The sequence below is a fragment of the Merops nubicus genome, unplaced genomic scaffold, assembly GCF_000691845.1.
Source record: "Merops nubicus isolate BGI_N331 unplaced genomic scaffold, ASM69184v1 scaffold10629, whole genome shotgun sequence".
In the NCBI taxonomy this organism is placed as follows: Eukaryota; Metazoa; Chordata; class Aves; order Coraciiformes; family Meropidae; genus Merops; species Merops nubicus.
In genome coordinates this window covers 124161-138798 of record NW_008633836.1, presented here as the reverse complement: position 1 = coordinate 138798, position 14638 = coordinate 124161, and the positions used below count along the sequence as shown (strand labels likewise).

Here is a 14638-nt window from a genome sequence, read left to right as displayed (position 1 = left end):
GAAGCTGATGTTTCTCACTAGCTCCTGTGATCAACCCAGCATTTTCTGCATTTAAATTTTTTTTCTTTCCTTTTTCTGAATGCTTTCTCCTTTCTCTGAGAGTATTTCCTAAGTATTGACTAAGGAGGGGAAGAGCATTAGTAGCACTCTGAGACAAGGTGTGACGCTTGCCATTACCAGAGCACTGCAGAGCAGGAAAGCACATCACTGGAACACTGAATTTGCAGTGATGGGCTTGCCCTAAAGGCCGTCAGAAATGAGTCTGCAAGGGAACTCCACCTCCAGTCTCCAGCTTGAATGGCTGGCACTCTAGAAAAAGGCATGACAGTTACAGGCATGAGGAAGCTCACGGTGCTGATGCTTTAGCCATCTCTGCCCAAAGTGAGGCCTTCTGTGGAAATCAGGGGCATGGCAGTGCAGGAGAAAGTTAATTCAGTGTTACAAGTCCTTCTGACAGTCTATACAGACTAATCAGTGTACATTTTTAACAGAAAGCCATTAGAAGTCAATTAGGAAAAAATAACGTCTCCTGTTTCCGTGCCTTTCAGATTGAAATGCTAGAGCACAAATACGGGGGTCACCTGGTCTCTCGCAGGGCAGCCTGCACCATCCAGACTGCTTTCCGGCAGTACCAGCTCAGCAAGAACTTTGAGAAGATCCGCAACTCGCTGCTGGAGAGCCGCATGCCGCGCCGCATCTCTCTGAGGAAAGTCCGCGTCCAGAACTCGGAGAGCTTCTCCGCTGAGAAAGCCCTGGTGGAGGGGTACAACTTTGTGGGCATCCCCTTGGTGAGGTCCCCATCTTTGCCAGCCACCATCAGTGGTGCGCTGACCGAGCTGGAGGACTCCTTCACGGAACAAGTTCAGTCTCTGGCCAAGTCTATTGACGATGCCCTCAGCACCTGGAGCCTGAAGACCATGTGCTCACTGCAAGATGGGGGCTCATACCAGATAAGGGAGACCTTCAGTGCTAGCTCAATGCAGCCAAACCAAGACTTAGAAGTTGAGCTGCAGGACAAGGAGAAGGAGGAAGGACTCCTGCCAGATACACTACCCAAGAGCAGCAGCACTCTCATGATGGCTTTTCGAGATGTCACAGTCCAAATTGACAACAAGAACATCTCTGTCTCATCGTCTACTTCGGTGTCCATGGCAAACTGCCTCAGCGGCGATGCCCAGGCTGGGCTCTCTCAAGCTATCAAAGCTGAAGAAAGCCCAGGAGAAGGGGAGGCAGAAGCCAGTGAACCACCAGCTGCCCCAGAGAGCTTGTCTGAGTCCGGAGCTCTCCAGAACAGCCACGCTTTCACTGAGGTGAATGTCAGTACCAACGGCACGGGAGACAGCAGCGCTGAGCCTGGGCAGATGGCAGTGCAGAAGCTCCAGCTTGATCCTAGCAATGATGTGGGGCAGAGCAAAGGCTCTGAGTCTGAGAATGCAGACAACTCAGAGCAGCTGAGCAGCAGCAGCACCTCCACTTCAGCCAAGTCAGCCTCTGAGGTGTCCTCAAAAGAAGCACTGCAAGCCATGATCCTCAGCCTCCCAAGGTACCACTGTGAGAACCCAGCTAGCTGCAAGTCCCCCACGCTTTCCACAGACACCATGAGGAAACGCCTCTACCGCATTGGGCTGAACCTCTTCAATATGTAAGTGACTCTTCCTCTTTCATGTTTTCCAGCCTGTTTCATGCCTCACAAGAACAGGTGGAGTCAGGCTGTCGGTCTAGATCTATCTCCGGGGAAGTTGTTTCACATTCAAGTGCATGACACTTGCAATGTATGCAGTGCAGAGCATGGATCAGCTGCCCAGAAGTTTTTTTCCCTAGTACTGTCCTAATCTGCCTGACACAGGAACAAGCCCAGTGCCCCACAAGTAGGGCACATGCTCTTCTGAATTCTGAACCTTCAGTCTCAGTTGCTGTCCATTTAGCATCCATCAGCTGAGCCTGGGATCTAGGCTCCTGCGTTATTCTGTTGCAAAGGAGCAAGCATGGCCAGGACTGTAAACCCATCCCTGGTTACTTGACACAGGGCATTTCCAGGTAAAGAGGGAGAGACAGAGGTAGGGCCGAGCTTAGCTAGCCCCGTATGACTACTCTGGCTGTCTTTTTCCTTCTGGTATTTGGGTAGATTTCCACCTGACAGAACAGGTTTAGTCATCTCAGTCTCTCACACATCCGAGTCTGATACCCTATGAAAAGGCTGTAGGTGTGAAAGCAAAAGCAGAGCATCCCAGACATTATCATCAGAAGAGGTTAACTGGAGGGGTCACACATAGTCTATTTTGGATTAGCAGAAAGCAGCTGAGCTCCTATAAGGAGCTTTAGATTTGCGCATTGCCTTTTGATGAGACTTTTCTCATCTAAGCAAGCCATGAGAAATACTGGGTTTTGCTCCATCATCACACTCTCATCATGTGCTGTCTTGTTTTCCATTTGAGGCCCGTGATGAAGATGCTGGGGATGGTAATGCCCCTATATTAGATGAATGTGTTGCCAGACGTTAGCGTGGGCCTTTTGGTCAGAGTGAGGACTGAGGATTATTCAGTCCTAGGCAGAAGTTTTGCACAGACAAGGGGGCAATGCACAGGATTTGCGTATGTGTGGTATGGAGGCTGTGGACTCCAGGAGGCAGGAACCTGGAAGAGAGTTTTTTAGGGCTGGGCTCAGAGCACATCCAGAACTGAAATGATGTTAGAACAGACAGATTTGGGACTCTTATAGAACTGAGGAGGACATGTTACTAGCTCTGAGATCCAGTTCTGATCAGGTGGGTCTGTGTGTATATATCAAAGTCAGGCTCTGGGCACACACAGATTTGCCTGATGACCACAAGCAGACTGGAAGGAGAGAAGGTAGGCATCAGACACAGGTGGGGGTTCCTTATGATAGAGAGTCCCAGGTCCACACAGATGTTCTGGTGTCTGTGTTGGGGTAGAGGTACTTCTGGAGGGGGATACGGGGCTCACATCTCTCCTATTAAGTGTTCTGGCATTCTCAGTCATGCTTGGCAGGAGTCCTTCCATCCAATGGTTTTTCCTTTGGTTCCTGAACAGTTGACATGAGCACTGATGTGAAGATAAAAGCAGGAGCGAAAATGCTTTCTCCCAGCCTCTTCTCCTCCCCCAGACTGCCTGGCACACATTCATGTGGCAGATTAGCAGCGCCAGGTCTGTTTTGGGAAGCAGCTCTGCCATCCTCTTTCATTCTGTGACCTGGGTTCACTGCATCTTGCAGGTCCCTGTGGGATAGAAGACTTACTGTGGAGCTCTGAAACACAACTTCCCAGCCAGGCCTCCCCTGCTCCCTTGCAACTAGCGGCTGAATAATCTACAGTAACCTGCAAAGCCCAGTTTGCTTGACAAAACATTGAAGGACAGGGACAAAGAGAACTGACCTATTAATCTGGGGTAGTGAAGCCTTTTTTTATTCTCTGATCTAGAGGGACACGTGGCTCCCTTTGTGACACCATAGCACACCTCCACCTGTGGGGCTCGGAAGGTCATTCAGCTTCTGCAGCTACTTGGTTGTTGGTCTCCCTGGCAATTTCTGGGAAGGAGCCACTTTACTGCTGTGGGGTTTGCCATGTGGGCACCAACCCATAGGGCACGGAGCTGAGGGTCTGCGTGTGTGCGTGTCCTTTTTGCTGACCAACCCCTTGGAGGAAAAGCTGGAAGCCTCCAGCTGCCAGCAGTACCTGCCATAGCCTATCTGGCCTCACATTGCTTCTCCAGAAAGCAGCTCTCCAGCTCAGAGCAGGCCGCTGGGAACACATGGATGCTGTGCTCCTGTGGCACCTTCCCTGTCCCCACTCCACAGTGAGGGGGTGGAATCCCTGGAACGGAGAGTGCCTCATTATGCAGCACTGCTGTAATAACTCAGCGTGTGTGGGCAGCTGGCTGCGTGGGCAGAGGGAAAGCCAGCAGGACGTGAGGAATTCCGCAGCATTTTCTGGCTGCGCTTAACTCCCCTGCAACACTAAAGAAAATAGCAGAGACAAGGCTCAGGAGAGAGGGAAGTGGAGCTGTCTGTGGCACATCTGGGTAAAAGCTGCATGCTGCAGTGCAGAGGGTACATCTCCAAGCGTTCAGTGGCAGAGATGCTGTACGGCTATCACGATTTTGTGGAGAATAAATTGAATTCCAGGAAAAAGTGATGAAAGGCTGCTGTTAGTGCTGGATGAATACTGCGTGCAAGTGTATTTGAGTTACAGTCGAGGCAGTGCAGGAGGGCTGTCACAGCTGGACTGTTTTATCCTGCGTCCTCTTGCATTGTGCGTGCTGGCTCTGCTGAAATCTGTACATCCATGCCAGTGCGTGACCTGAATTTTTCTGACCATATTCAGTTTCCATCTCCTCTGAAATAAATCCAAACTCGGCCCAGTGGCTTTGGAGTCACAGCAGTGTAGCTGAGATTGTTCTCGTGCTGTGAACACCGTTCTGTCCCTTGCCAAATACCAAAGTGTGCAGGTGGAGGTACTTAGCTTGACTTTAGTCCTCACCATATGACCTTTGCATTTAGCAGAGAACTTTGTTTGTACTCTTCAAAGGTGAACCAGAAGGTCAGTGTGATGATGCAGAAGGTGCACTGTTGCTTTCCCCTGAAGAAGGCCTGCATTTTTCCATATAGGATCTTGTGGCTCTCTTGTTCATAAATTTAAAGGTCTGACCTCCCAGCCACTCTCCCCAGGGATGCCACACTGCTCACAATATTTTCTATGTGATATTACAGAGTAAGCAGAACTATTTCAGGCCCATCCACTTTTTGAATACGTGTGAGACCCCTGTTAGCAGCAGGCCACTCTCCCGAATGCTGATCCCCTTATAGCTAGACATATGTTGCTCACCCACGTCCTTCACCGCCTGACAGTGTCACAGTCTGTGCCTGTGCATATCATGCATTCACATGCTCTGAGATCTCATCCTATCCTTTCCTCACCCCAGGAAACCTCCTGAGCAAACTCACTCCTTGAGCCTTGACAAAGACCCTTCAGTTTAGGTTAGTGATGAAAGTAAGGCATGCTTTCATGAAGAGGCTACCCTTTTACATGAGCTTATAGGAGGCATGAGGAGAAAGCCCCAACACACAGACACATAGGCTCTGCAGAACATTTGGTGCAAGAGAGATCTGCACGTGCAGGACGCAGACAGACATCAACCCCTGCGGGCACAGGCATGACCACTGGCACAGGAACAAGCAGAAAATCACTCCCACAGCCAGTCAGGCCCACTCAGCTCCAAGCCTCTTCTTGGAGACAGACTCGGAGCCATGAGGGAGAAAAGCCCTCTGTGGGAGCAGCACACAGCTCTCTGCCAGCTCTGATGAGGCTTTCTCCAGGTGTGTGCTCTCATCCACCCACACGAAGAGATTTCTGCCTGAGGGGTAAACCAACAGAGAAGGGAAGAACAACATTGCTTAGGGTAGGGGAAGAGGAGGAAGACAGAAGCAAATCTGAGCATGAGATTTCTGTTCAGGCAGCCAGCACCAGGTTCAGGTGAGGAAAGTAGAAAGTGTCACTCAGCACCGAGCACTAAAAATACGTGAAAAAGAATTATTTCTTTTACAGAAAAAGTGCCCATCTTTGGTTATCCCCCTTCATGTCTTGAGCCCCATTTGCCCATAGACTGTGGCAGCAATGTCTCCCAAGTCTCTTCAGACGCATGTTTTTCTCTTTGCCTTTGACTACCCTAAGGAAGGTGCAACCCAAGCTCCCCTAAAACAAAGGATCCAGCTCTCACCCCTGGTCCTTGGGGACAGCTCTCTGTGGGCTGTATTTGAAGCAGATGAACATACTGATATTGCCTGTGCTGTCTGTGTGGGACCACAGTCTAATCACATTCTCACAGGGACCCTAAAGAAACTGAGCTGGGGTGGGGAGGATGCAAGAGCCTTTGATTATGGAGCAGACGGATGGCAGAAGAGAGTCACTGATGAGGCTGGTGTCATGCAGTAGTCTCCTTTGTGGCAGTGAGGTGGCACTTCTGATCGCCAAGTGACAGCAGGTGCTTCAAGTGACACAGCAGTTCCCATCGTCTCCTTTTCTCCTCAGCAGCAGCTGGGAGGGTCTCCCCCAAGTCACTTTTTCCTGCCTCCACCAGTCCCACCCCTGCCACACACATGAGCTCATGGGAGCCCCCACACATACTGAAGGCTGCGTTGCTGCAAGCCGTGAGGGGAGTCAGAGGCAATAATGCCTCAAAGAGATCATGCAAACTCACCATGTCTCTGTCCTTCCCTTTCAGAAACCCAGACAAAGGCATCCAGTTCCTGATCTCCCGAGGCTTCATCCCGGACACCCCCATTGGGGTGGCACATTTCCTGCTCCAGCGGAAGGGCCTCAGCCGCCAGATGATTGGGGAGTTCCTGGGCAACAGCAAGAAGCAGTTCAACAGGGACGTCCTGGAGTAAGTGTGGAAACCTTTTTCCCTCTTCCCTGCACCATAAAGGAGTTGCCAGCCCACTCTGCCCCTGGCTACACCAGGAAGAGCCCCATCCTCCATGCTTCTCCATCCCCACTCTGCAGGAATTTCACCATTCCCACTCCCTATCTGGCACCTCTCAGTGTATTTCCCAACAACGTGTTTCCCCCTTAATATCGGCAGCCCTTTCATTTCAGTCTCTCCTCACTGCACCTGCAATCATCTAGCAGGAGCTCAGCACTGTCAGGTGGTAAAACTAGTGATGCTGGGAGGTTTTGTGACTGGGAAATTCTGTGATTGGGGTCTCACCCCATCCTGATAAAGTACCTCTGATGCCTTCTTGGAAGTAGTGAAAGGCAGAGGAGGAAAAATATCTGCTCCTTGCTGTGAGACGGAGAGGGAACAGCGAACGCACGCTCAGTACCCAATTCTTCTGGCCAGTTTTGAGGTGGATGGCCTCTTCAGTTTGTCCAGCTGCACTCCGGTGATAGTAAGAGTGGAGCTGGTCCTGTTTGTGGTAATGAAAAGCCCTGCATGAGCAAGCATGCTACTAAGGGTTTATCATTACTACTGCAGTCACAGATCACTGAAGAACATCCCCACTCCAAAAACTCCAATGAGCTGAGCTGTCCCCTTTCTGAACAAGATTTCAGGTTTCCTCCCTGCTTCTGTTCAGTGGCTGCCTTTGCTGGATTATTCCCTTAAATTCTCTCATTGTGACCCTATCCTGGTCACACAAGCCATGTATCTCTTAGCCCACACCTCTCTCCTCTTTCAACTCTTGCAAGCTGGGCTGCAAAATCCTGTGAGTACCTAAGACCTATACCGCCTCAGTGCCTGCCTGTTGCTCTGCCTTCCACATTGCAACCATTGCTAACTCATCAGCCCCCAGCATGGCAGGAGCAGGGTCTGAAGTGTTGGGAAGAAAAGTATCTTACTTCTTGCTCTGAGCATTGCCCAAGATGACAGGCTTTCTGCAAAGATAGGCCTGGGGAACTGAGATGAGCCTTTGTTTTCTGCTTAGTCCTGATCTACTTCAGATGAGGGGAAAGGAGAAAGAACAGGTCTCTGTATGATTAAAAAGGGACATCAGGAACAGGGGACACCACCTCTCCCCCCCTGAGAACTGCTAAAGTAAAAGCAGGATGAGTTTGCAGCAGAGTGTGAATGCAAGGGCTGCCATGCAGGGTGACATGCCCTGTGTAGTCTGGGGGCAACAGACTACAGAGACACATTTCAGGGGATGACCGGCACAAAGCTGGGTCTTTTTTTTTTTTGGCAGAAGCACAGTTTGTAGTGAGAGTTGCCTTTATATTAGGCAGGAATTCCTTTGCACTGGATTGTTTATGATATTCTCCAAAATGTTCTCTATCTTCCTTAAATTTTGCAGTGGTTTCTCTCAGACCAAGACAAACGGAAACTCTAAATCCAAAACACACACCACTTCTACTCCAGGGAAAGACTGGAGGTTTCCAGTTGAAGAGTCAAATCTGAGCCCAAATTTCAAAATTCCTTCCTGCTGCAATTGCTGCTGCTTATTGCTGCAGGTACCTGACCTTTGGTCGAGCTCTTTTTTTAATATACTGTATGGGTATTGATTTGGCCAGCAACGAGACACATGTTCTCTCCAGCCTCTTCACGCTGAGAGCTACAATTAAAAGTAATTGCCTCTTTTTCTCCAGCAAGCAATATGTGGGCTGCTTCCCCCGACAGATACTCTGCTCAAATCCAAACATAAGCCTCTGCACAGGCAGGGAAATATTGCAATAGCAATAGGCTGACACTCCCTTGTAGTCCTAAATTTGGCATCATCCCTGCAAATCACCATGTTCTTCTGCCTCACGTGTGACTACAAAGTCTGTCTCACCAGCTCCTTGGAACAGTCCCTATAGCAAAGTTTGGTGTTTGCCCCCCAGCCTCGATGCCCAGGAGCTGCTGTGTTGTGGTTGCCTGTCTTGTCTCTGCATGTTGCAAGAGGGTCATTAAAGTAGGTGGCCCTACTCTGTCATGCTCATTACTCTCAATGTCCATGGCACATCTGAATGTAGCACTCCAAGTGTTCATGAAAGATTGACCCTGCTATCCCATCTACAGATGTGGAAAGCAAGGCTCAGAGATGGGGACTGGGCTGTTGAGGCTGTGTGTACATGGGCATATCTTGGACATGGACTGTGTATACATGGACGTATATCCAGCAACTGAGTCTGAATTTGGGGCTCAAACCTGAGTCTGATCTCTCCAGTCAACCGATGATGTTCTTACACTAACAGTGTGTGCTGCCGTCCCCTCTTCATAATAAATTGCTGATTTGGCTTCCTTAAAAGCAAAGATAAAAGTAGGCATAAAATATACACAAAATGTTCTAAAACAGGCAGGAAAAACCATACACATTCAGCTGGCTGTAGCTGTGCTGTTTGCAGGTACTTTCATTCTCTTCTTGCATCAGTTCTGAGCTTGGGGATAACCATGGGTTGTGGGTTTTACAAGCAAATTTTCATGAACTGCTTGTGTCAGCGGCGTGATATGCATGGAAACAAGGCATTGCCAGGAGAAATTCTGGCAATGATTATCATCCTGGATATTTTTCCTGTCCATGCTGCAGGAGGAAGAGGGCTGGCAATGTAGTACAGTTTGCTGGCATTTCCACTGCACTTTAGCTCAAGGGCTAGTCACAACTTCTGAGATGTTTGTGTGGGAGTAAGATGCCGTTCAAAGACCTTTTGTAATTTTAGAACTCTCTAAGATCTAGTCTGGTTCTCATTCTCCATACAACTCCAGTCAAACTATCCCAAGAACACTGGCACAGATTTGGAGAATGGGCACTGCAAGGGCTTGCAGTCCAGCAGTTCCCACATCTACCCACACTTAGCAAGCCAATGTTAGGGTACGTGATATTCCCTGGATAGCATGTGGCAGACACAATATCTCCTCCTGTAGCTTCTGCACAATTTGCCCAGTGCCACAGTAATTTTTGTGGCCTCAGTGTGCAGAAGAAGGACAGGCACTGCTAGTCCTGGCAAGCTGTAATGCCCAGGCAGGGTGGCGATGGGCAGGCAGTAGGTGTTGGACAGGCTCTGACCCACTGCAGTCAGCTAGCCTGCATTCAGAAGAGGATGTCTCTGCTCTTTCACATCCCAGACCTGTCCCTGTAGCCTTCCTGGACTGAAAGCAATTTCAATTATTGATGCCACTGGCTGTGCTAGTTTAGCTTTTGCTCCATGTGAAAACCTGTGTTAGAATTGTGTATTGTAAGCATTGTTTCTATTGCAGCCAGGTTGAATTAACTCAACTGCATGAATAAATAATAGGACAGCTTTTAAAACATCCACAAAAGTGTCAGCCTCCCTTGTGCATTTGGAGGCGGGGCAGATCTGCACAGGTTGCAGACTCCAGACTCAGCTCTAAGTCCAGCCCTAAGTCTGTACTCTGGAAAGTTTTCTTGGCTTCCACTGGTCCTGAGGCTGTGCTGGCTGTTTCAATAACAAGCCAACCATTGCCTGTTCCTGGAGTCAGGCAACAGAGCTCAGGAGTGCACAGTGGCATTTGGCACTGTGAAGATGATCCCTCTTTACCGCCCACCGTGTAAATGCAAAACTCCAGAGAAGTGCCATGTTGGTTGCAAAGCCTCATGTGTACGTGGGCAGGGGGTGAGTAAGGACAGAATGAGGCTTGAGCACTTTGGTATGCTATTTTGCCTTCCCACACCTCCATGCTCACACCTGAAATTATGTTCTCCCTTCCATCTTCCTACTCTCTTTCAACCTTTAACTGATTTTCTTGGAATGCAGAAAAAGTGTCTGGATAACACAAAAGTATGTATACATGCTAGCCAAGGATCTGGAGAGAGAGAGTAGTGCCTGAGTGTAATCAGCACTTTTCCTTTGATAGCACTAAACTGCTCAGGCCTGTCTGTTTAGGGAGATGCAGTATGTCATTTTCTCTTGCAGGAAAAGCTTCAGTCTTTAAAAAGTAGTATTTATCTCACCCATTGTTAGCTACCACCAAGTTTAGTGTCTTCTATCAATTTGTGAACTCTTTTAGTCAATGGAGAGACACGCAGGTCTCTCAAGAGTGTTGTTTTTCTCAATGTGCTAGCTTAGGCTGGGCATCTAGCTTTTCAGCATTTTATGTTAGAGGAGATAAATCCCATCTGTAATGAATTTTGAGCATTCTACAGTAACAACCCCTCACTATGATTCAGCATCCCACAGTAAGATCCAGCCTCTTCTCCTGGGCATCTACTTCCACAACCTGCCCTGCAACCAGCTGGGAGGAGTCACTGGGGACCTACCCCCAGGGTTTCAATGTCTACTGGACGAGGAAATACAGCTGTAGAGAGGTAGTCTGGATTGTTAAAGCACTGATCTGACTAAGCAGTTTTTGTCAAATCTACTCGGCAAGTACTGCAGAAAAATAATTTTGCTACGTTGAAAAATTCAGGCCCCAGCCATTATTTCTAATTTCTAATACGAGATACATCATCATTCTTGCATCCTTTCTGCATCCCTTTCTTTTGTACTACATGCTCAGATGTTTTTGTTCTTTCTGTGCGCTCTTCATTCTGTGTTCATTTGTTGTTGCTGTTCTCCTGCATTCGTACTTCCTTTCACTTTAGTTCATTCTTCCCCTCCACCTGGTTCTGACTCAGGAATTGCTTCCATTTATAGTTCATTCATGAACATGATGATGTCAGTGATGCCATGTACGGAGTCGGCTGCGCTGCTGGTACTGGACGGTTTGTCTTCAGACTGTGGGACTCGGAAGTGCAGAAGTGGCTGTCCTGGTGCTTTTGCTGCCAGAGGAGAAAGGGGAAGGGATTCAAGCAGAGGAGACATTGTGCTGATTTGGGGGCTGGTTGGTGTTAGAATGTAGGTTGCTGTTAGACAGAGTCTCCCTGTGGGTGAGCATCTTTCTTGTCTGTCAAGCATGTATTATCTTCTCTTTCTCTCACGGGAAGTCAGGGAGAGAGAAAAGCTGCTCTTAGGAGCCCAGCAAGGGGCTGTCTCTCAAAGAAGTGTTAGATTCCTCTTGGACTGCCAGAGTGAACTTGACAGGCTAGCCCAAACTCATGTCCTTTCCCCTTCTCACTCAGAACGTTACAGAGGATCGAAAGGGGACTTGCATTACAGGAGGGTTCCAGCAGCACAGTGCTGCAGCTTGTGCTGTAGAGCAATAGGTAATGTTGTAATGGAAACAGGACAGAGGGAAGAACACATTAGGCAGTTCTGACCTCCTGCTGCAAGCAGAGATGTGACACAGATCAAACTTCTGAAGAAAAGCAGCTTTCCCAAGCTAGGCTTGCAAAGGCTGAAGGTGCAGCTTGCATCTGCCTAGGTGCCTAGGGAAACAGTGGTTTCTCTTGTGCCTTGGAGGACAAGGGTTCCCAATGTCCCTTGGAAGGGAAGACGAAGGCTGGGTAGAACCCTCCCCTGCATGGCCAATGTGCCTGGAGCGGGAACAACTCTCCACCTTTTGAGGCAGCTCTGGGACAAGGCATGGTACACTATGCAGTTTCTTGCTTAGGAAGGAGTAAATGTCCAAGTGAGTAGTGATATGAGCTACCAGCAACCCTGGGAGGGTAAGTAGGATGACAGCCCCAGAAAAAAATAATTAAAAAAACAGGCCGTGCATGTAGTGCAGCATCCCCCAGAAAGGGCAGAGTGGTGTGGGCCATTATCTCCATTGTAGAGACTACCCCTGCAAAAGGAGGGCACGGATGGCAGGACTGGGACACACACCTGAGCCCACTGGTGCAAGGAATCAGTTTTTCCTGCTCACTCTTCTTTCTGTGAGCCTTAGTACGCGCAGGGCAGCCTCCTCCCAAGCTGCTGAGCTCTTGCTCTGCAGTCCACCCAAAGCCTGGTTCATTTTCAGAAAGCTTGTAGGGTTAGGGAAGCTGAGAAGAGGGATGTTTTTTATTAATATCTTTGTGCCTTGTGGTTTTAAACTTTTCACCTGGCTGCCTCTCCCCTTGCTCCCTCCCTGAACGTGGGCTGCAGGTTCATTACAGACGCTTTTAGCTGTAGTTGCAGCCCATCTCCTGCTGCATTGTCACCTGAGTGGAAAAGCTGGAAAATAGGTCATTGCGCTTGGGCAAGCAGATCCCAGCCCCACACGATACAGCTGCTTTCTGCCTTCACTGAACCCTTTTGCCACAAGGCTTTTTTGCCATGCTTAGACCTGTGCTAAATCCTCACAGCTCTGAAGCTACTATGTCCATCCCATTTTGGGGGGACATGGGGATCTGTGCCCTACAGCCAAGGAGGCAATATGGACACCACAGAGGTAATAGCTGAGCAAAATGATCTAACTAGGAGCCCACCTTTCGGTCCTGGCACCTGGCATGCAGTTCTCTGCAGCTTTGAGGTGCCTGTCTGCCAAGTACCCCAGGACAGACCACGCTCCCCATGTGTACAGGTTGGGCACAAGAGCCCTCAAATGCCAGTACCTTGTTTGTAAGGCAGGGTGTCAGCACTTTTCCTGCTCACTTCAGCAACAAGATCCAAATAGCTAAAGTCCTTTCCCTGCGGGTACTGGGCTAAATGCATCTCTGGATGCACTGTGAGCTCAATTCATGTGGCTTGTAAGTCCATGGGGAAGAAGGAGTTGAAACAGGAGGAGATTTTATAAGGCGATAACTCTGCCTCCATTTAATTATCCTTCAGGCCTCCTGGTGGTCCTGGAATGGGCATCTCACAGGCATTCTGCTGTTGGTGGAAAAACGAACTCAGTGCTTGATTTGGCACATGCACATAAGCTGCTGGTTTATTCCTTTAGTGCAGAGAGCCACTCACTCTCAGCTTTGTCACTGGCAAATCCAGTTTGGGGAAGAGACCCCCCCATGCATACGGTTACACTGCCTTTTGCACTACAACTCTAACGGCTGAGATCAACTCACTTTTTGCAGTATACTTGCCAAGATATCCTCTGTCAGCCTCCAGGGTCTCTACCTTGGAAACAAAAGACCTCCTTGCTCTGGTTTCAGAAAGAAAAGTTGCATTGCATTTCAGGGGAGCTCTGACATAAGCACCACAGTGCATTTGGGAAGTTAATGGGAGTCTGTACAGGAATCTGAGGTCAGGCAAAGTAGCAAAACTTGGAGCCACCTAGAAGAGGAGCAGCAATATGGCAGCCCCATGACACAAGGCTCTTTGGCTCTTTGAATGGACTTTGCTGTGTCAAATTGTGCACAAAAAATACCAGACAACTATGATCCACCATTCTTTCGTTTTGAGTGCCTAGCAGCAGGAAGTAGCAGCACACCTGATGGCTCCTCTAGGAGGTATTCCTCAGGCCTCTGGCACAGGCTTTGTCAGATAAAGCAAATGCAAGCTCGGGCTTGAGTCAGACTTAATTCCTAACCTGTCCTTTTTCGCTCGGTCAGTTTTTCTCCGGAAGCAGGACAGGAGTCACCTTTCTTGGGGCTGAGAGGCAAATGGGAGGGACTCCCACGAGTTCATCTTAGAATTTACAAAGTAAACCTGCATCTGTCAGTCCATGAAAGAAACTCTCAAAGGAGAAGCTGGGCATATTACTCAGGTAGCAATGTTGGTTCGAAAAGAGCTATACACAGCTGCCTTGTCCTGCATGTCCTAATAAAGACTTGATGCTTTCTGAATCAAGGGCATTGACTTTATTATTTGAGATTTGTACACAAAGGGGAGAACATGTTAGAGCACCCTGTGTGGAGAGGGAGGAACTGATCAATGAGGGAGGGAGCGAAAGATATATGATCTAATGCTGGCAGATTGGGGTTACTAGGGTGACATCAGCAGGTCCCACTGGTGTGTGCAAGGAGTCTGCTTTCACACATCTGGAAGCAGGCAATAACAGGAAAATCACTGAGGTCAATGCTGAGAAATATAACACACTGGAAAGGATTAAAAAGTAGTAACTAAAGTCAGACTGCAGAGGTGGCTGCAGCTGTGAACACAATAATTACTGATCAGAGAAAAAGTTTTCTTACTATTAAAAATAAATTCCAAGAAGCAGAGTGCCTTGAATGTTAACCCAAGGGATGTGTGAGTATAAGTATGAGAAAAATAAAAATAACAAAAGAAGGGGGCAGCAGAGGAAGTTTTTGCTGTTGCTGAAACAATTTGTGAGTGTTTCTACATCCACCTCTTGGACAGGAAAAAAAAGATTTCATGCAAGATTTCCTGTGAGGGCAGCTCCATTGATTCTCTGCCCTTGCTCCTCACCAGCTGTTACTACATTTTGGTTAT

At 48.6% G+C, this 14638-nt stretch overlaps 1 protein-coding gene across 1 annotated transcript in view; it reads left to right on the top strand.

The window, feature by feature from the left end:
* Positions 1–554: 554 nt before the first annotated feature.
* Positions 555–14638, top strand: part of IQSEC3 (IQ motif and Sec7 domain 3) — a 25876-nt gene continuing 11792 nt past the window's right edge. Inside the window, exons 1-2 of the mRNA XM_008948377.1 lie at positions 555–1642; positions 6237–6398. Of these exons, the coding sequence (XP_008946625.1) occupies positions 555–1642; positions 6237–6398 (1250 nt within the window). The remainder of the gene's footprint in view (positions 1643–6236; positions 6399–14638) is intronic.